At 43.0% G+C, this 22,385-nt stretch overlaps 1 protein-coding gene across 1 annotated transcript; it reads right to left on the bottom strand.

Moving 5' to 3' along the window:
• Nucleotides 1-426: 426 nt before the first annotated feature.
• LOC121555003 (pyridoxal kinase-like) lies at nt 427-22,143 on the bottom strand. The gene is made up of 11 exons (XM_041868757.2): nt 21,871-22,143; nt 21,289-21,343; nt 9,210-9,314; nt 7,584-7,667; nt 7,427-7,461; nt 7,194-7,279; nt 6,019-6,064; nt 5,800-5,911; nt 5,532-5,668; nt 2,830-2,896; nt 427-996 (listed from the first exon to the last, which is right to left on the bottom strand). Exons 1-11 carry the CDS (start codon nt 21,949-21,951, stop codon nt 884-886), a joined length of 921 nt encoding a protein of 306 aa, XP_041724691.1. The 5' UTR covers nt 21,952-22,143; the 3' UTR covers nt 427-883.
• Between the last annotated feature and the right edge of the window lie 242 nt (nt 22,144-22,385).

Below are 22,385 nucleotides of genomic sequence, written 5' to 3' on the forward strand. Positions count from 1 at the left end.
AATCCCTGCTGCAGTGTGTGCAAACCTGGTCAAGACCTACAGGAAACGTATGATCTCTGTAATTGCAAATAAAGGTTTCTGTACCAAATATTAAGTTCTGCTTTTCTGATGTATCAAATACTTATGTCATGCAATAAAATGCAAATTAATTACTTTAAAATCATACAATGTGATTTTCTGGATTTTTGTTTTAGATTCCGTCTCTCACAGTTGAAGTGTACCTATGATAGAAATGACAGACCTCTACATGCTTTGTAAGTAGGAAAACCTGCAAAATCGGCAGTGTATCAAATACTTGTTCTCCCCACTGTATGTATGTATGTATGTATGTATGTATGTATGTATGTATGTATGTATGTATGTATGTATGTATATATATTTGCGGAAAAAATATATATGGGGGATTGGAAGTGATGCAGACAATTACATCGATGGAAGTTACAATCTATCTGCAATATTAAAGCTGAACATCCCCCTAAAAAAAAAAAAAGATAGGGTTTCTGAAACTATGGCCCAAAGTGGGCCCTGGGAATGTGAGAGGTGTGTTCTGGGTTGTGAGTTATGAGGACACATCTATAATCACACACACTATTCTTAATTTGGGTCGTTGGAGGGTGATTTGGGTCACGGGAGGACGGTCAATTTCTCAACTGGGTCTCAAGCTGAAAAAGTGAAACAACCCTGCTCTAACACCATCTACCATGTTTTCAATGGGTGACAATGCTCAGGTCATAGTAAAGACACATGGCAGTGACTAAGTATATGTGTGTGCGGTGCACAGGGCAAATACTCTGACTGACAGTGCCCTCTACGAGATCCTATAAGGCAAGATGACATCTCATGATGTAAAAGTCCTATACGTCTATTTATGAGGCGTTGGGTGTTATAAGATGGTGGCCTCCACTACGATGTCCGGGTCCTCAATGTCTTTTTTGCTCTGGACCATCCTCAGCTCCAACTGAGCAGGGCTGGGTCTCTTACCAAGGCCGGCCATCTCTGACGGAGGAGGAGGAGAGATGTTAGAAAAAGACTGGAACAAAAATATAAATGCAACATATAAAAAAAGTGTTGGTCCCATGTTTCATGAGCTGAAATAAAAAAATCCCAGACATTTTTCATACGCACAAAAAGCTTATTTCTCTCAAATGTTAACAAATTTGTTTACATCCCTGTTAGTGAGCATTTCTCCTTTTGCCAAGATAATCCATCGAACCTGACAGGTGTGCCATATCAAGAAGCTGATTAAACAGCATGATCATTACACAGGTGCAGCTTGTGCAGGGGACAATAAAAGGAGACTCTAAAATGTGCAGTTTTGTCACACAACACAATGTCACAGATGTCTCAAGTTTTGGGGGAGCGTGCAATTGACATGCTGACTGCAGGAATGTCCAGCAGAGCTGTTGCCAGAGAATGTAATTAATTTCTCTACCATAAGCCGCCGCCGTCGTTTTAGAGAATTTGGCAGTACGTCCAACCAGCCTCACAACCGCAGACCACGTGTAACCACGCCAGCCCTCCACATTCGGCTTCTTCACCTGCGGGATCGTCTGAGACCAGCCACCCGGACAGCTGATGAAACTGGGTTTGCACAACCAAAGGATTTCTGCACAAACTGTCAGAAACCGTCTCAGGGAAGCTCATCTGTGTGCTCATAGTCCTCACCAGGGTTTTGACCTGACTGCAGTTTGGCATCGTAACTGACTTCAGTGGGCAAATGCTCTGCTTCGATGGCCACTGGGGCGGCAGGTAGCCTGGCGGGTAGGAGCGTTGAGCCAGTAACTGAAAGGTTGCTGGATCGAATCCCTAAACTGACAAGGTAAAAATCTGTCGTTCTGCCCCTGAGCAAGGCAGTTAACCCACTGCTCCCTGGGTACCGATGACGTGGATGTCGATTAAAGCAGCCCCCCGTACCTCTCTGATTCAGAGGGGTGGTGTTAAATGCGGAAGACATATTTCAGTTGAATGCATTCAGTTGTACAACTGACTAGGTATCCTCCTTTCCCCTGGCACGCTGGAGAAGTGAGATCTTCACGGATGATTCCCGGTTTCAACTGTACCGGCAGAGGGCAGACAGCGTGTATGGCGTCGTGTGGGCGAGCTGTTTGCTGATGTCAACATTGTGAACAGAGTTCCCCATGGTGGCGGTGGGGTTATGGTATGGTATGGGCAGGCATAAGCTACGTACAAAAAAACACAATTGCATTTTATCGATGGCAATTTGAATGCACAGATACCATGACGATATCCTGATGCCCATTGTCGTGCCATTGATCCGCTGCCATCATCTCATAATGCACAGCCCCATGTCGGATCTGTACACAATTCCTGAAAGCTGTAAATGTCCCAGTTCTTCCATGGCCTGCATACTCACCAGACATGTCATCCACTGAGCTGTTTGGGATGCTCTGGATCGACGCGTACGACAGCATGTTCCAGTTCCTGCCAATATCCAGCAACTTCACACAGCCATTGAAGAGGAGTGGGACAACATTCCACAGGCCACAATCAACAGCCTGATCAACTCTATGAGAAGGAGATGTGTCGCGCTGCATGAGGCAAATGGTGGTCACACCAGATACTGACTGGTTTTCTGATCCATGCCCCTACTTTCCTTTTTAAAGGTATATGTGACCAACAGATGCATATCTGTATTCCCAATCATGTGAAATCCATAGATTAGGGCCTAATTTATTTATTTCAATTGACTGATTTCCTTATATGAACTGTAACTCAGTAAAATCTTTGAAATTGTTGCATGTTGCGTTTGTTAAGTGTAGATTAGACAGTCACACAGACAGGCAGGCAGAGACTTGTATATCATCTCACCGTTGGCATAGGTAATGGTCCTCTTGATAACATGGTGCAGGACAGAAACAGTCTTCTCACAGGCAGCCTGAGAGAGATGACAAAGTATGTTAGAAAATATCAACTAGTCCATGGATAAAACTACATATATTACATTATTAAAGGATAATGTAGCTTGGTTATCTCCGCATTGATAACCTCCCCAGTCCCCTGTATTACTGACCTTCAGGTCATTAGAGCAAAACAGAGAACACCATGGTGTTCATGAGAGTCTCATCTTTCCATAGAGGGGTCATAATCATTTCTAGGCCAACCCCGTTCGGACACTACAGACGACTTTGTGAGAAGACCGGTTTTCGTGATGTCTGACAAACACCGCTCTGTCACCTTTCACCGCAGATGCGGAAGGGCCACATAGGCAGATGCGGTGGATTGAAACGCATCCGATGCAAAAAACAGATACAGTGCTGTGAAAAAGTATTTGCCCCCTTTCTAATTTTCTCTACTTTTGCATATTTGTGATACTGAATGTTATCAGATCTTCAACCAAAACCTAATATTAGATAAAGGGAACATAAGTAAACAAATAACACAACAATTACATATTTATTTCATAAAGTTATGCCACACCCAATTCCCCTGTGTGAAAAAGTAATTGCCCCCTTACACTCAATAACTGGTTGTGCCACCTTTAGCTGCAATGACTCCAACCAAATGCTTCCTGTAGTTGTTGATCAGTCTCTCACGTCGCTGTGGAGGAATTTTGGCCCACTCTTCCATGCAGAACTGCTTTAACTCAGTGACGTGTGGGTTTTCAAGCATGAACTGCTCGTTTCAAGGCCTGCCACAACATCTCAATTGGGATTAGGTCTGGACTTTGACTAGGCCATTCCAAAACTTCCAATTTGTTGCTTTTTAGCAATTTTCATGTAGACTTGATCGTGTGTTTTGGATCATTGTCTTGCTGCATGACCCAGCAGCGCTTCAGCTTCAGCTCACAGACGGATGGTCTGACATTCTCCTGTATAATTCTCTGATACAGAGCAGAATTCATGGTTCCTTCTATTAAGGCAAGTCGTCCAGGTCCTGAGGCAGCAAAGCATCCCCAAACCATCACACCACCACCACCATGCTTGACCTTTGGTATGATGTTCTTACTGTGGAATGCAGAGTTTGGTTTTCACCAGGCATTACTGGAACCATGTCGTCCAAAAAGTTATACTTTTGAATCATCTGTCCATAGAACGTTCTTCCAAGAGTCTTGATGATCATCCAGGTGCTTTTTGGCAAACTTTAGTCAACTTTTTGAACGAGATGGGTCCCATTATGCCTGGCGAAAACCAAACACTGCATTCCACAGTAAGAACATCATACCAAAGGTCAAGCATGGTGGTGGTGGTGTGATGATTTGGGGATGCTTTGCTGCCTCAGGACCTGGATGACTTGCCTTAATAGAAGGAACCATGAACTCTGCTCTGTATCAGAGAATTATACAGGAGAATGTCAGACCATCCGTCTGTGAGCTGAAGCTGAAGCGCAGCTGGGTCATGCAGCAAGACAATGATCCAAAACACACGATCAAGTCTACATGAAAATTGCTAAAAAGCAACAAATTGGAAGTTTTGGAATGGCCTAGTCAAAGTCCAGACCTAATCCCAATTGAGATGTTGTGGCAGGACTTGAAACAAGCAGTTCATGCTTGAAAACCCACACGTCACTGAGTTAAAGCAGTTCTGCATGGAAGAGTGGGCCAAAATTCCTCCACAGCGACATGAGAGACTGATCAACAACTACAGGAAGCATTTGGTTGGAGTCATTTCAGCTAAAGGTGGCACAACCAGTTATTGAGTGTAAGGGGCCAATTACTTTTTCACACAGGGGAATTGGGTGTGGCATAACTTTATGAAATAAATATGTAATTGTTGTGTTATTTGTTCACTTATGTTCCCTTTATCTAATAATTAGGTTTTGGTTGAAGATCTGATAACATTCAGTATCACAAATATGCAAAAGTAGAGAAAATTAGAAAGGGGCCAAATACTTTTTCACAGCACTGTATCTATATCTTTAAACTGACATATTTTTACGTTGTTGAGTTTGATATCCTCAGAGAACGTTAAGCTCCTCTGCCGTCAGCACTTGCCCTTTCCAATGAGCATAACCTTGGAAACAAGAGAGGTTAAGGGTCAGAGGTGAGGGATCACCTTAAGACCTAAAACATACTCAACAGATTGCCTGATATTATCCTGACAACAAAGGGGGCTGTTGTTTATGTAGGGAAAGTGTGGACTGGTAAGTTGGCCAGACATGTTGAAAAAAAAAGATTTGGTTGCTGAGGTGATTATAGAAACACTCAGTCATCAATCAATATAGAGCCTGGCTGTGATCAGTTCTTCTTATGACCAGCAGGGGGAAACGTGAAGTAGACGTCAGCAAGCAGTTATTCAGGGTTTGGATTTGGTAGATTGTTGGGAGAGACGAATGGAGGCTGAGACACTAACAAACATGCTGACAGAGGAAGAGTGATTACAATCTCCATTGTTAGACTTTCAGTTACCTGCATCAATCATTCACTAGCATCTCTCCCTCTGACATTGGGCTAAGGACATAGCAGCTCATTGAAAAATAAAACAAGCCATTCACAACTAAGCAAGAAACGGGCCTAGTAACGATTCTAATCTCTAAACATATCTAATAAACCCCCTGCTGGGGGTATTACTGACCTTCAGGTCATTGGGGTGGTGGTGGCTCCAGGCCAGAAGCATGGCAGTAAACAGGTCCCCTGTGCCCACAAACACTGCATCCACCTTGGGCATCTCAATCCGAATCTTCTGGGTAGACTTGGTCCCATCTGGTCTAACTGAGTGAAGCACACAGTGTCAGTATGAGTCTCTGTTACCTTTTAACATGTTGGCAAGTTAAACTTCCACATGCACTACAGAGACACATTTCTTCACCAGTCAGAGCCCTCCCTCCCAGCCCTTGCCTTACCTATTCTCTGGCTCCCGAGGGCCACTAGGAACTGGTCCCCACGAGGAGAGGTCAGGTCTGTGCTGGTGAGGACCACCGTATCAGGACCCATCTGGTGGAGCAGCTCCATCACCTGAGAGGGCAAGAAGCCTTCATCATAAGTCAATATTAAAACCACCACCACCATCATCATCATCATCATCATCGTGTATTAGCTCTACAATGGACAGTGGAACCCACCTCAAGAGCGTCTTTTTCTGTGCTGATCTTCCTCCCCGTCAGCAGCCTAAGAGACACACAGAGGTTACAGGACAGGACAGAGGTTACAGGACAGGACAGAGGTTACAGGACAGGACAGAGGTTACAGGACAGGACAGAGGTTACAGGACAGGACAGAGGTTACAGGACAGGACAGAGGTTACAGGACAGGACAGAGGTTACAGGACAGGAGTTACAGGACAGGACAGAGGTTACAGGACAGGACAGAGGTTACAGGACAGGACAGAGGTTACAGGACAGGACAGAGGTTACAGGACAGGACAGAGGTTACAGGACAGGACAGAGGTTACAGTACAGGACAGAGCAGAGCAAGACATACTTGTTATACAAAATACCATTGTTTGCCCATTGTAATTCCACATCTGTCCAGAGGGTGCATTTTGCAGGGCAAATCAAGTCACTCCATGTGTGATTCTGCATGCATAAACCAGGGCACAGTTCCCTTAAAAGGGCTGGGGATAGGTTTGGTCTGCTGCTTTATGAATAAAACATAAGGGAAGAAAGAGATTGTGACCTATAAGAGGTCCTTCGAGCCCTGAATGCTGATTGGCTGAGAGCCGTGGTATATCAGACGGTATACCATGGGTATGGGGCGACAGGTAGCTTAGTGGTTAAGAGAGTTGTGCCAGTAACCGAAAGGTCGCTGGTTCTAATCCCCGAGCTGACTAGGTGAAAAATCTATCGATGTGCCCTTGAGCAAGGCACTTAACCCTAATTGCTCCTGTAAGTCGCTCTGGATAAGAGCGTCTGCTAAATGACTAAAATGTAAATGTATGACAAAACATTACTATTTACTGGTCTAATTACGTTGGAAACCAGTTTATAACAGCAATAAGGAACCTCGTGGGGTTTGTGGGATACGGCCAATATACCACGGCTAAGGGCTGTGTCCAGGCACTCCGTGCCTAAGAACAGCCCTTAGCCGTGGTATATTGGCCGTATACCACACCCCCTCGGGCCTTATTGCTTAACTCTACAAAGGGCTAAGAACAGCAATCAGGTTTTTCTCTGAGGTAGTAACACTGTAGTAAGCATTCATGGTCTCATTACTGTAATAGCTACATTATGGCATGTTGTGCAGCACATAGCAACTTAATAAATGTAACCCAACGTATCCTAGTAGCAACTGTACTCACTCTGCCTCAAACTGGTTGGGTGTGAGGATGTCAGCCACTGCTACGACTTGGTCTCTGTAAACAGGCAGTATATTCTCAGGGACATACTGGAAAAGAAGAGGGTAGTATATTCATGAGTGCTTTGAACATTACTATTATTATAACAATAATAATAATAATAATAATAATAATAATAGGACTATACGCATGGATAACAAAACGATAATAAAAAGGCTATAAGCATGGACACTTACCATAGAGCCTTGGTCTCCCATCACTGGATCACACACTGACAACACAAAGAAAGAAAAGATGGAAGACACTCACATCCAAGCTCTACATTCACCCCCAACCTTGCTGAGTGTAGCTACAGTATATGGGATACACATCTGTGTAGCAATAGTTACTCACCATACACCAGTTTAGGATTCAACCTCTTCAGCTCCTGAACAATGTCCACCACCGTCTCTAAGAAAGATGTGTCCCTGGTGTACCCTTGGCGAAGAAGAGATCTCTGGGTTACACAAAGGTCACTTCGAAGGTCACACACCTCATTTGTAAACGTTAAAGAAAACTTATTCCAATCTTTACAGAGCATAGGTTAACCCAAAAGAGTCTAAGCTGGGGGGGGTGGGGGGGGGGTCTTGGCCTCCACAATCCCCCGACCTCAACCCAATTGAGATGGTTTGGGATGAGTCGGACCGCAGAGTGAAGGAAAAGTAGCTAACAAGTGCTCAGCATATGTGGGAAGTCCTTCAAGACTGTTGGAAAAGCATTCCAGGTGAAGCTGGTTGAAAGAATGCCAAGAGTGTGCAAAGCTGTCATCAAGGCAAAGGGTGGCTATTTGAAGAATCTCAAATATAAAATATATTTTGATTTGTTTAACACTTTTTTGGTTACTACATGATTCCATATGTGTTATTTCATAGTTTTGATGTCTTCACTATTATTCTACAATGTAGAAAATAGTAAAAAAATTAAGAAAAACCATTGAATGAGTAGATGTGTCCAAACTTTTGACTGGTGGTAGTATATATACTTTTTTTTGTATTTAACCCCTTATTTTTTGGCACTAAACAGTCTAAGCCCTGTCTAAGCCGGGGGAGGGGGGGGTTCTACTAAGCTGTATGGAATTGTTTTAAGAAGGTCATACCAAATATCATTCAGCTATTTGATTTTGAATTTTTAGACCCCTTGAAGTATAAAAAAAATATTTGATGAACATTTTTATTTGGTCTTAGTGCTATTAGCCCATACAAACGCATTGAATAACAGATAGTCCCCAAAAATGTTTTAAAGGATGTTTGTTCTGAAGTGTCCGTACTATATCTGAGGGATAAAAGAAAGATCAGGATATATATATATATTTTTGTACATGTATTTAACCCCTTATTTTTGGCACTAAACAGTCTCCATTTATACTTCCATTAAATGTTTTGAACTGGTACCAGGGGACCGTCAGACAAGTCTTGTGAGGCCTGTGGGCGTACTAGAGCAAAACAGTGTGTTCATGAGAGTCTCACCTTTGCACAGAGGGGTCATATTAGTGTGTAGCCCAAACTGTTCAGATGCTACAGACAGAAGTTGGCAGATGGGTTGTACCGGCTTCAGACGAGTCCCAAGATGCTTGTGGGCATCATAGAGCAAAACAGAGACCCCCAACGTGTTCGTGAGAGTCTCATCTTTCCAAAAAAGGGGTCATAATATTTTCTAAGCCAAACCGTTGGGATGCTACAGACGACTTTGTGAGAAGACCGGTTTTCGGGATGTCTCATGGTCTGACAAACACCGCTCTAGCTCTGTCACCTTTCACCGCAGATGTGGAAGGGCGACACAGGCGGCTGTGATGGGTTGAGATGCATCCAATGCAGATATCTTAAAACTGACATTTTCGATTTCCGCGGGGGTGCGGCCATCGACCTTAGGGGGTTAAAGGTCAACACAGCCATAACAATCCTACATACTATTCTAGAAATGTTATAAAACTGCTTAAATGGCAGAATCAATATCGACAACTGAAACAGCTGCAAGTCTCACCTGTGAGGATGTAGTCATAATGGTTGACGTTGTTGAGTTTGATACCCGCATAGAGAACGTTAAGCTCCTCTGCCGTCAGCACTTGCCCTTTCCAATGATCATAACCTTGGAAACAAGAGAGGTTAAGGGTCAGAGGTGATGATCCCTCAAGACCTAAAACATACTCAACAGATTACCTGATATTATCCTAATAACAAAGGGGGCTGTTGTTTATGGAGAGAGAGAGTGTGGACTGGTAAATTGGCCAGACGTTGAAAAAAAATAGGAATTCCAGAGGCAGATTTGGTTGCTGAGATGATTATAGAAACACTGATCTCTCAGTCATCAATCAATATAGAGCCTGGCTGTGATCAGTTCTTCTTATGACCAGCAGGGGGCAACGTGAAGTAGACATCAGCAAGCAGTAATTCAGGGTTTGGATTTGGTAGATTGTTGGGAGAGACGAATGGAGGCTGAGACACTAACAAACATGCTGACAGAGGAAGACCGATTACAATATCCATTGTTAGACTTTCAGTTACCTGCATCAATCATTCACTAGCATCTCACCCTTTGACATTGGGCTAAGGACATAGCAGCTCATTGAAAAAACAAGCTGAGCAAGAAACGGGCCTAGCAACGATTCTAATCTCTAAACAATTCTAATAAACACCCTGCTGGGGCAGAAAGAATACAGTCTTGGGTTTCAAAGCTCAAACATCTAAGGAATGTGTTTATTCACTTCTAACCCTGAACACGAGCTGAACACATTCAAGGGAAATTATAGTTAATCATGAGCAGGGACTAGCACTCAATAAACAGTTGGTCAGTCATGTGTATGCCAAGGCAGCAGCTATTCTTCCTGGGGTCCAAACACATTAAGGCACTTACATTACACACAAAACAAAAGATAAAACAGTACATCATATAACATTATTACACCACTACATATCTACAATACAAAATGCATAATACCACCATACAATATTACAATGTACGTGTGTAGGGTCCTGTATGTGACAGGGGAGGGGACACAGTGGGATGAACTCCAAGAAAAGGCTGCACTTACACCATTACCCAAATCATTTGTTGACGGCTGAGTGATTTGCACAGTAATCTAGGTCTGAGCACAGACCTTATTGAGGCCAGAGTGAAGCGCTACAAAATGTCTGCTTTTACCTCTATCCTCTCTACAGTCTCCTTCCTTGTCCTCCCCACCAGATTTCTGTTTCTTTCCTGTAGGCAGTGAACTCACTGACACACATTCCGGTTTCACTTCAGCCAGATAACCTTACCGGATTACTCTATAAGCATTAACAGACAGGAGAGCAACTCACTGAACTTCTTTTAACTGCACTATCAAATCAGATTTAAATTACACTGTACGCCAGATAACAAATATGGTGATCACATGCTAGGCCTATTTGTTGAATCATGAACAGACATTCCAGGATTAAGAATGCATGAGGAAAAAAAGAATAGAAATAAACCAGGACACACACAAGCTTCCCACTGAGTTTAGTGGAGGCCCCCTTGGCCCAGACCCAAGAACAGAGAGATAAGGGGGACTGTGGGGGTGAAGGGGGTGAAGGGGAAAAGTAGAGGAACAACAGAGCTCCTCCTATAACTTGTTCCGTTAAAAAGATTGGGCTGAGGGCTGTAGGCCGAACTTGGCATTTGATTTTAACTTCTCACCATCAAAGGATTCATGGCAGAACATTTTGTCCTTTCATCCACTACCAAGCCCCATTTTGGGAGGTCAAGTCATGAACGAACATAGATCATGTTGTCTACTAATAGTTAAAATGCAACCATCCCAGATGTGATGGCGGACTGAAGATGGCGGTACAGAATGCCTCATGAAAAATCGCAATATTCATTATCTCTAAAAACAGTAGCACTGCACTGATCCATTTACTTGCGGGCAATAACATTCAAGCTGGATAATAACCCCCCAAAACGTATACGGCTAAAGAAGTTTAATGATAAATATTACAAAAGCAGTTGAGGTCAAAACATGTTGGAGAGGAACCAGGGGAAGAAAAAAAAAATGGAGAACCAAACTCCAAGCGAAAACTACGAGATTCCTCAAAGAGTGGAAACCCACCTGCAAAAGTCAATAAATGATAAATTGGACGTACTGGAACTTCTCAGTAAAGACATTAAGGAGCTGAAGGAGAGCCTCGAAATGAGTACCGAAAAAGCTGCGACAATGGAGAAAGAAACAAAATCAAATTGTATTTGCCACATGCGCCGAATACAACAGGTGTAGACATTACAGTGGAATGCTTACTGACAAGCCTTTAACCAACAATGCAGTTTTTTTAAATAAAAAGGAAAATTAAAAAAAAAAAGTTAAAAAATTAAAGCAAATAACTAAAGAGCAGCAGTAAAATAAAATAACAGTAGGGAGGCTATATACAGGGTGGTCCCAGTACAGAGTCAATGTCCGGGGGCACCGGCTAGTCGAGATAATATGTACATGTGGGTAGAGTTAAAGTGACTATGCATAAATAATAAACAGAGTAGCAGCAGCGTAAAAAGGATGGGGTGGGGTGGGGGGGGCAGTGCAAATAGTCCGGGTAGCCATGATTAGCTGTTCAGGAGTCTTATGTCTTTGGGGTAGAAGCTGTTGAAAGGGCATAGCGGGATTTCTTATAAGCGTCCAGGTTAGAGTCCCACTCCTTGAAAGCGGCAGCTCTACCCTTTAGCTCAGTGCGGATGTTGCCTGTAATCCATGGCTTCTGGTTGGGGTATGTACGTACGGTCACTGTGGCGACGACGTCATCGATGCACTTATTGATGAAGCCAGTGACTGATGTGGTGTACTCCTCAATGCTATCTGAAGAATCCTGGAACATGTTCCAGTCTGTGCTAGCAAAACAGTCCTGTAGCTTAGCATCTGCGTCATCTGACCACTTTTTTATTAACCGAGTCACTGGTGCTTCCTGCTTTATTTTTTGCTTATAAGCAGGAATCAGGAAGATATAGTTATGGTCAGATTTGCCAAATGGAGGGCGAGGGAGAGCTTTGTATGCGTCTCTGTGTGTGGAGTAAAGGTGGTCTAGATTATTTTTCCTCTGCTTGTACATTTAACATGCTGGTAGAAATGAGGTAGAACGGATTTAAGTTTCCCTGCATTAAAGTCCCCGGCCACTAGGAGCGCTGCCTCTGGATGAGCATTTTCCTGTTTACTTATGGCCTTATACAGCTCATTGAGTGCAATCTTAGTGCCAGCATCGGTTTGTGGTGGTACATAGACAGCTACAAAAAATATAGATGAAAACTCATGAGATACTCTACCTCCGGCAAGCAAAAGCTTGAGACTTCCTTAGCTAAAGCTAAGTCAATACTATTGAAACAGATGTTAATTAACTTAAAAAGGAGAATATGTTTCTGAGAGAAGCCTTACTTGGAATAAAGATCCATGCGAGAAAATCTGGTACTTACTGGTATTAAATAAAATGAGGGTGAAGAGCTGAAAGCGTGGTGAAAGAATTCCTCCTTAAAGCGCTACACATCCCAGGCGATACTGTCAACAAAATCAAATTCGAACGTGTACACCGTTTCGGACAGAGGACAGCGATACGAGCGCCCAATCGTTGCCAAATTTGCATTCTTTAAAGATAAAATAAATGGTTAAAAGCCTGAACAAAAGACTCGCTGATAAGGAATGAATGATCAGTTCCCGAAGGAAACTGCAGAACGGCGCAAAATTCTGTACCCACTCTTCAATGTTTATAGACTTAAAGGGAAATGTGTAGCTCTTGTAGTCGATAAACTGTACATTGATAACCAACTGTTCCGATACACCAAGACTACTGCATGGCTATTTCTAAATAAGGCAAAGTTTCCATAGAGGAGTCGAATAATGGAACACTGAATACTATCCATGGTAGGGATTGTAATAAATAAAAACAAAAACAGGAAAACAAAATACAACAATTGATAAAGAAATAAACTACAAATGTGACCGATAGGCTCGATTCAGTCTTATGTAGCAAAATTTGAAATTGTGTTTTTTACATTGGATAAAAGTAGAGACTCAGAGCTAGAAAATGGTATATCATACACTACAGTTGAGGAAGAATGTGAAAGTAATTCTGATTTGAAAGTTGATTAACTTTTAACCCCACTTTTGAGAAAATGGCCCTTGAATGTTTTGGTACACCTACTGGAGAGCTCTTCTTTGTCTACACCCATTCAGCATCGTTCACACCCTCTTAAGCTTTAGCCCCACCCATCTCTTTAAGGATTCCCATGTGAGGCTATGTACTAAACAACCAAAGATTTCAAGACTAAAGGCTGGTTTATACTAAGGGTGTGTTCGTAAATTTAATCTGGAGTGCCAGAGTGTGCTCTAGGCGTTCGTAAACTCAGAGCGTTGTCAGATTGTCCGTTCGTAAATTCAGAGCGTTTCTCTCTTGGAGCGTTCAGCGCGCACACTGGACACTCTGGCCGAGGAGTAGGGTTGATTTGAGCATTCTGACCTAACAGCAGTCAAGCACCCAAGCTAACTGGCTAACGTTCATAAATTCGTCAATTATTCTGCGCTCTGGCACACTCAGACGAGCGAGAGTGCTCTGAAATAGGACTAGATAGCCAGAGTGAATTTACCAGCTACGTCTATCGACAGTTGTCGCAGTGACATCATGAACATTCTATTGAAATACAGTTGAAGTCGGAAGTTTACATACACTTAGGTTGGAGTCATTAAAACTCATTTTTCAACCACTCCACAAATTTCTTGTTAACAAACTATAGTTTTGGCAAGTCGTTTAGGACATCTACTTTGTGCATGCGAAAAGTGCAAATCAATGCCAGAACAACAGCAAAGGACCTTGTGAAGATGCTGGAGGAAACAGGTACAAAAGTATCTATATCCACAGTCAAACTAGTCCTATATCGACATAACCTGAAAGGCCGCTCAGCAAGGAAGAAGCCACTGCTCCAAAACCACCATAAAAAAGCCAGACTACGGTTTGCAACTGCACATGGGGACAAAGATCATACTTTTTGTAGAAATGTCCTCTGCGTCCTACCTGACCGGTCGCTCCTACCAAGTGGCGTGGCGAGAATTTGTCTCCGCACCACGTGCTCTCATCACTGGTGTCCCCCAGGGCTCAGTTCTAGGCCCTCTCCTATTCTCGCTATACACCAAGTCACTTGGCTCTGTCATATCCTCACATGGCCTCTCCTATCATTGCTACGCAGACGACACACAACTAATCTTCTCCTTTCCCCCTTCTGATAACCAGGTGACGAATTGCATCTCTGCATGTCTGGCAGACATATCAGTGTGGATGACGGATCACCACCTCAAGCTGAACCTCGGCAAGACGGAGTTGCTCTTCCTCCCGGGGAAGGACTGCCCGTTCCATGATCTCGCCATCACGGTTGACAACTCCGTTGTGTCCTCCTCCCAGAGTGCGAAGAGCCTTGGTGTGACCCTGGACAACACCCTGTCGTTCTCCGCTAACATCAAGGCGGTGACCAGATCCTGTAGGTTCATGCTCTACAACATTCGGAGAGTACGACCCTGCCTTACACAGGAAGCGGCACAGGTCCTAATCCAGGCACTTGTCATCTCCCGTCTGGATTACTGCAACTCGCTGTTGGCTGGGCTCCCTGCCTGTGCCATTAAACCCCTACAACTCATCCAGAATGCCACAGCCCGTCTGGTGTTCAACCTTCCCAAGTTCTCTCACGTCACCCCACTCCTCCGCACACTCCACTGGCTTCCAGTTGAAGCTCGCATCTGCTACAAGACCATGGTGCTTGCCTTCGGAGCTGTGAGGGGAACGGCACCTCCGTACCTTCAGGCTCTGATCAGTCCCTACAACCAAACGAGGGCATTGCGTTCATCCACCTCTGGCCTGCTGGCCCCCCTACCTCTGCGGAAGCACAGTTCCCGCTCAGCCCAGTCAAAACTGTTCGCTGCTCTGGCACCCCAATGGTGGAACAAGCTCCCTCACGATGCCAGGAGAGCGGAGTCACTCACCACCTTCCGGAGACACTTGAAACCCCACCTCTTTAAGGAATACCTGGGATAGGATAAAGTAATCCTTCTACCCCCCCTTACCCCACCCCAAAGAAAAAAAAAAAAAAACATATTGTAAAGTGATTATCCCACTGGCTATAAGGTGAATGCACCAATTTGTAAGTCGCTCTGGATAAGAGCGTCTGCTAAATGACGTAAATGTAAATGGTCTGATGAAACAAAAATAGAACTGTTTGGCCATAATGACCATCGTTATGTTTGGAGGAAAAAGGGGGGGGCTTGCAAGCCAAAGAACACCATCCCAACTGTGAAACACGGTGGTGGAAGCATCATGCTGTGGGGGTGCTTTGCTGCAGGAGGGACTGGTGCACTTCACAAAATAGATGGCATCATGAGGAAGGACAATTATGTGGATATATTGAAGCAACATCAAGACATCAGTCAGGAATTTAAAGCTTGGTCGCAAATGGGTCTTCCAAATGGACAATGAACCAAGCATACTTCCAAAGTTGCAAAGGACAACAAAGTCAAGGTATTGGAGTGGCCATCACAAAGCCCTGACCTCAATCCTATAGAAAATGTGTGGGCAGAACTGAAAAAGCGTGCGCGAGAAAGGAGGCCTACAAACCTGACTCAGTTACACCAGCTCTGTCAGGAGGAATGGGCCAAAATTCACCCAACTTATTGTGGGAAGCTTATGGAAGGCTACCCGAAACGTTTGACCCAAGTTAAACAATTTAAAGGCAATGCTACCAAATACTAATTGAGTGTATGTAAACTTCTGACCCCCTGGGAATGTGATGAAAGAAATAAAAGCTTAAATAAATAATTCTCTCTACTATTATTCTGACATTTCACATTCTTAAAATAAAGTGGTGATCCTAACTGACCTAAGACAGGGAATTTTTACTAGGATTAAATGTCAGGAATTGTGAAAAACTGAGTTTAAATGTATTTGGCTAAAGTGTATGTAAACTTCCGACTTCAACTGTAGTTACTTGCATGTTCAATGTTAGCTAGCTAACATTAGGCTATAACTAGCAATGCAAATGGCTCTGAGATTCGAATAATATTCCTACACAGATCATACATGTAACATTAGCTAGCGAGCCAGCCAGCTAACGTTACCTAGCTAGCTAATAGTACACTAAGTTGAAATGAAAACGACTTTGACAAAATTAGAAAATGTGTAATATCTGAAAATGTAGCTAGCTAGACTCTCTTACCCTAATACATGGATGGACGCTTCTCCCTCTCTGTCACGGATGCCACGGTTGCCCTTAGTTTGAAGATGTAATCCGGAGACAGGTGTTTTATAAAAGAGCCTTCTGTGTGTTCTCTTTTCGACTGTCTGCATATTTGCAATCAAACGCCAGAATTTTCTCCATCTCCTTAGCTATCATACTCTAATTCCGCTGATTTCAAAACTCGGTCCTCCAGAAAGTGGAGAGCAACACTTATGCACTTCTACTACGTGATATCTTTTTTAAAAAGCTTACCTACACATACTGACCAGCTCATGTTATAGACAGAAGCGTGCTACATGGCAGACCAATCCGAATTCATCTCTCGGCATGTTCAGCCCACTCATTATCTCAGCCAATCATGGCGAGCGGGAAGGTTGCTGTCTTTTTCCATGGCTAAACCAACTACGCTCGTAATTTAACCATTTTATTAGTATTAACAGATGGCATACAAGTTTGTTATTAAGGCACATGAAAGTTCACATGTTCCAGAAGGCTTTTCTGCCAAAAAACGCATTTTGATAAAAAAAAAAGTTTATGTTCAAATGGCTCTCCTGTGAAGTAGTGACGTGCGACATACGCCTAGTTTCCTGAAATGAGTCACAAATACACTATACCATTCAAGGTAGGGAATGTTGTAAAATAATTTGTATTCGACTTTCTATTCATAGTATTTATAAATAGATAAAAGACAGTACTAGAAGAAAGGATAATTATTGAAATAATACATCGTGGTCCTCTGTAGCTCAGCTGGTAGAGCACGGCGCTTGTAACGCCAAGGTAGTGGGTTCGATCCCCAGGACCACCCATACACAAAAAAAATGTATGCACGCACGACTGTAAGTCGCTTTGGATAAAAGCGTCTGCTAAATGGCATATTATTATTATTTATCTTCAAATATAAGGAAATGGAACACAAAAGTACTTAAGAGAGGACATAGAAGGCACAGTATGTGGGTATGTGTGGGTGTATTGTGATGAAAGGTGGGGTGTGTGTTTTTGTGTTTGGAAAAGTCTGGAGTTAAGTTAGTGAAAAATAAAAATGGTTGCAAATGTCAGAGCCCATGTGTGTCTGCAAGTAGCAGTTGTGACAGAGAGAGCTTTCAATTTTGTGCAGATAGGTTATAAAAACATTTTATTTATTCATTGTCATATCACGATGGAGCGGTCCCCAACCCTGTACCCTAGACACCCACCTGAGCGACCCACACACTAATGAGAAATCTGTTTTATAGGCCTAATGCAAGTAGCCTATATGCAGCCAAGACAGAAAGATAAACGCTGTCAGAGACCCACTAAAGCAGGACTGTCCCCTCAAGAGTCTGAGCCTGCCTGGCTGGGTTGGTCCAATACAGCCAAAGCACCCGGATGGGTGAGCATAATATACAAGGAATTTCTCAAAGCTGCTAATGAGAACCTTGATGACCTTGTACCTAGCCGGTGGGGTGCCCACACCCAGGTAGTGGCAGTGCTGGCAACACTAGCTGCAGTAACCCATTGGGAGGGGGGGGTGGGGTCACACTTGGACAGTCAGAGAGGGGGCAAATTATTGTTGCCCTGGTGGCACGGAATGACCAAAAGGTCTGACTGCACACAGATGCTTGGGAGAATGGTCACAAGGATCTCTCTGTACTTTGCACCGTTCATCTTTCCCTCAATCTTGACTAGTCTCCTAGTCCATGCCGCTGAAAAACATCCCCACAGCATGATGCCAGGTTTCCTTCAGATGTGACGCATGGCATTCAGGCCAAATAGTTCAATCTTGGTTTCATCAGACCAGAGCATCTTGTTTCTCATGGGCTGAGAGTCTTTAGGTGCCTTTTGGCAAATTCCAAGCGGGCTGTCATGTGCCTTTTACTGAGGAGTGGCTTCCGTCTGGTCACTCTACCATAAAGGTCTGATTGGTGGAGTGCTGCAGAGATGGTTGTCTTTCTGGAAGGTTCTCCCACCTCCACAGAGGAACTCTAGAGCTCGGTTAGTGACCATCGGGTTCTTGGTCACCTCCCTGACCAAGGCCCTTCTCCCCCGAATGCTCAGTTTGGCTGGGCGGCCAGCTCTAGGAAGAGTCTTGGTGGTTCCAAACTTCTTCCATTTAAGAATGATGGATGCCACTGTGTTCTTGGGGACCTTCAACACTGCAGAAATGTTTTGGTACCCTTCCCCAGATCTGTGTCTCGACACAATCCTGTCTCTGAGCTCTACGGACAATTCCTTCGACCTCATGGCATGGTTTTTGCTCTGACATGCACAGTCAACTGTGGGACCTTATATAGACAGGTGTGTGCCTTTTCAATTATGTCCAATCAATTGAATTTACCACAGGTGGACTCCAATCAAGTTGTAGAAACATCTCAAGGATGATCAATGGAAACAGGATGCACCTGAGCTCAATTTCGAGTCTCATAGCAAAGGGTCTGAATACTTATGTAAATAAGGTATTTCTGGTTTTTATCTTTAATAAATTTGCAAAAATTTCTAAAAACCTGTTTTCGCTTTATCATTATGGGGTATTGTGTGTAGATTGGTGAGGAAATTGTTTTATTTAAATCAATTTTAGAATACGTCTGTAACATAACAAAATGTGGAAAAAGTCAAGGGGTCTGAATACTTTCGGAAGGCACTGTAAGTGTAATTGCTCAGATACAAAAGTACTTTCTTTGAGTTCATGTAATGCAAAGTCCAAAAAGCGATTGTTTAGACTGCAGGGTAATGTACGAGTTCACTGCATCATCATTTCACTCCAAACATTCCGTCTTTCATGATCTAACTTGAGAAAAATAGTTTTGGGAGACACAGTGGGTTTGGGAATTGCAGTAGTTAGATCCCAAAAAAAGCACAAAAGCTCAATTCTTCTTCTCCGAGTGAACGTTGGACACTTTTGAGCTTTACAACAGATGGGTGGACACCCTCAAATTGGGGGAGAGGTTAAAAAAAGGGATCACCAAAAAGGTAGAGGGTGAGACTAGTGCTAAACTGTGGTTACTAAATACATTCACTGGAATCTTGAATGTGGGCCGAGATGGGGTTGGGCCGAGATGATATTGGCTACTCATATGGGCCAAAAAGGATCCCACAACCAGGGATACATTCCATGTGTGACTCGTTTCAGGAAGCTAGGCGTATGTCACGCGTCACTACTTCACAGGAGAGGCATTTGAACACAGGAGAGGCATTGAACATTTTGGGCAGAAATTATTTCTGGAACATGTGAACTTTCATGTGCCTTAATAACAAACTTGTATGCCATATGTAAATACGGATAAAAATAAAATAAAAAATACGAGCCTAGTTAGTTTAGCCACAGAAAAAGACAGGAACCTGGTGGAAGCAGAGTACGATAGCTAAAGAGATGGGGAATTCATGCATTTGGTTGCAAATATGCGGAGGGGGTCGAAAAGACAACTCACAGAAGGCTGTTATATAAAACACCTGTCTCCATATGACATCTTCAAACTAAGGGCAAACATGGCATCCGTGAGAAAGGGAGAAGTGTTCATCCATGTATACGACGGGTAAGAGAGTCTAGCTAGCTACATTTTCAGATACCTTTCTAATTTTGTCAGAAAGTCGTTTTCATTGCAAGCTAAAGCGTACTATTAGCAGGCAAGCTAATGTTAGCTGGCTGGCTCGCTAACATTACGTGTATGATCTGTGTAGTAATATTATTTGCATTGCTAGTTATAGCCTAATGTTAGCTAGCTAGTTAACATGAAACCTATTTGGTTAGCTTTAGCTACCTGTAGATTAATGCAGGTTAGTAACGTTATGAGTTGGGATTATGGTTCATTGTTTAGCTAGCTAGCTAGCTAGCTAGATGTCACTGTACCGTTTACACCTTCTGTATCCTGTGCATGTGACAAATAAACTGATTTGACATAGTGTGTGTTTACCAGAGACGGTAATGTGAAGAACAACATGACCTGCACCAAAGTAAAATTAGGATATAACGTTAGGCCAACGAGACAGTGTCCAAGTTCTAAAATTCTCCGGTAGAATGCCCTGCTTTTAATTTGTCACACTCATAACCGTAAGCTATTTTCTGTAATTAGCTCACCATTAACTTGTAAATAATGATTTTGTTGTGAGTTTATTTCCCTGTAATAATGAATACAAGTTAAGACGTTGTCAGCTATATGGTATGGCTATGGTTAAACAGATGGGTTTATTGGTGTTAAAATACACCAGTTATGCTATTTTGGACCACCAGGCTCATGCAGCCTGTCATTTTAGTGTTTATACTTTTTCATAATGACAAGGACAAGTTTGATGTCAGACGACAGTAGAATGTTCATGATGTCACTGTGACAACTGTATACAGACATGTCGATAGTAGTAGTATAAACCAGCCTTTAGTCTTTAGTACACTACCTTACTCACTGTGTTTAGCACATGGCTTGACATTTGAATCCTTAAAGAGATAGGTGTGGCTAAGGCTTAAGAGGGTGTGAACAATGCTGAATGGGTGTAGACAAAGAAGAGCTCTCCAGTAGGTGTACCAAAACTGTCAAGGGCCATTTTCTCAAAAGTGGGGTTAAAAGTTCATCAACTTTCAAAGCAGAATTACTTTCCCCATTGTTCCTCAACTGTAGTGTATGATATACAATTTAACCTCTGAGTCTCTACTTTTATCCAATATAAAAAAACATAATTTCAAATTTTGCTACATAAGACCGAATCGAGCCAGTCGGTCACATATGGGGATATCCATGGGGTGGGATAGGATTTAATTTGATTCTTGATTCCATTTTCTTCTAGTGTACTTCTTATAGATAGCCTATTGTTGCCTCTACTTACCAGCTGTTTCTGTCAAATGTTATATTGAAAAACGAGCATGGAGTTACTGCACTGCACATACCTGTGTGATTGGAGAATTGCACTGAGTTGATGGAGTCCACTTCGAATCCAAGCACCTGTGAGAGGAGACAAGCAAATCATAACAATGCTTGCAAATATTGTATCACTTTCGTGGGTTTATGACATATCTTCCTTCGTGAACACACACACACAATCATTTGAGTACAACATCATAAACCCCACTGCATTGATTCACTGTGTCTGCATGGTTGGTTGAGGCACTGTGAACAGTTTGTGGAATAGAATTTGACATGACATGTCATTATAACAGGCTTGTGATACACTGTATCCTCTGGCAAGTGTAGGCTGCACTATTGTTATTCTGAACTACTATTCTGAGCTTCTCCAACCTCTTCGATTCGCTCAATACACTAACTGAATGCTACAACACAGGTTACTGTATGCACATGTGACCGTTAGCTAATTCTGCTAATCTAATCAGTTTTGCGAATCTCTCCAAACCCTTGGCTACTGTCTCTCCACTTTCTCAGCATGTTCAGTAGCCAGGCCAGTCGATCAGAGCTGTCGAACGTACATACATTGCAAACCCCCTGCAGGTAACGTAAAAATATTAATTTCTTACCTGCAATGGGAATGTTGCCGACTTATTCCCGACGTATCCCCTGACAACATGACTCTGAACAGATAACACACGACACTCCATTTCAAGGATGAAGTTCAAAAGGAAGCTACGATGACTGTGGAATAAGATATGTTCCGTGCACGAGCTACCGACGCTCACTGAGCAAAGAATCCTATAGGCTACACGAGCGTATCAATACGTAAACTCCACTGTATTTACTTCAGTGTAGGCTACAGCAAGGACACGATACAGCGTTGACGCTTCCTGACTGGCTGCAACATCTCAGGCAACTATATGGACACCTAAGAAAAGTCCCCAGCGCCTCAAGTGGATAATGATTTAAGTTTCTAGTACAAATAAATGACTCACACAAACTATCCAAATGTAAACTGACATTCAACCTGTTTCAATCATGGGTTACATAGTGTCGGAGTTAAACACATGAGAATTGAAAGGCAGTGATACGGAAGTGGGGTCCTTTGAACTAGTGTTGTGAAATTAATTTATATTGCAAG

Source organism: Coregonus clupeaformis, chromosome 40 (genome assembly GCF_020615455.1).
Source record: "Coregonus clupeaformis isolate EN_2021a chromosome 40, ASM2061545v1, whole genome shotgun sequence".
NCBI lineage: Eukaryota > Metazoa > Chordata > Actinopteri > Salmoniformes > Salmonidae > Coregonus > Coregonus clupeaformis.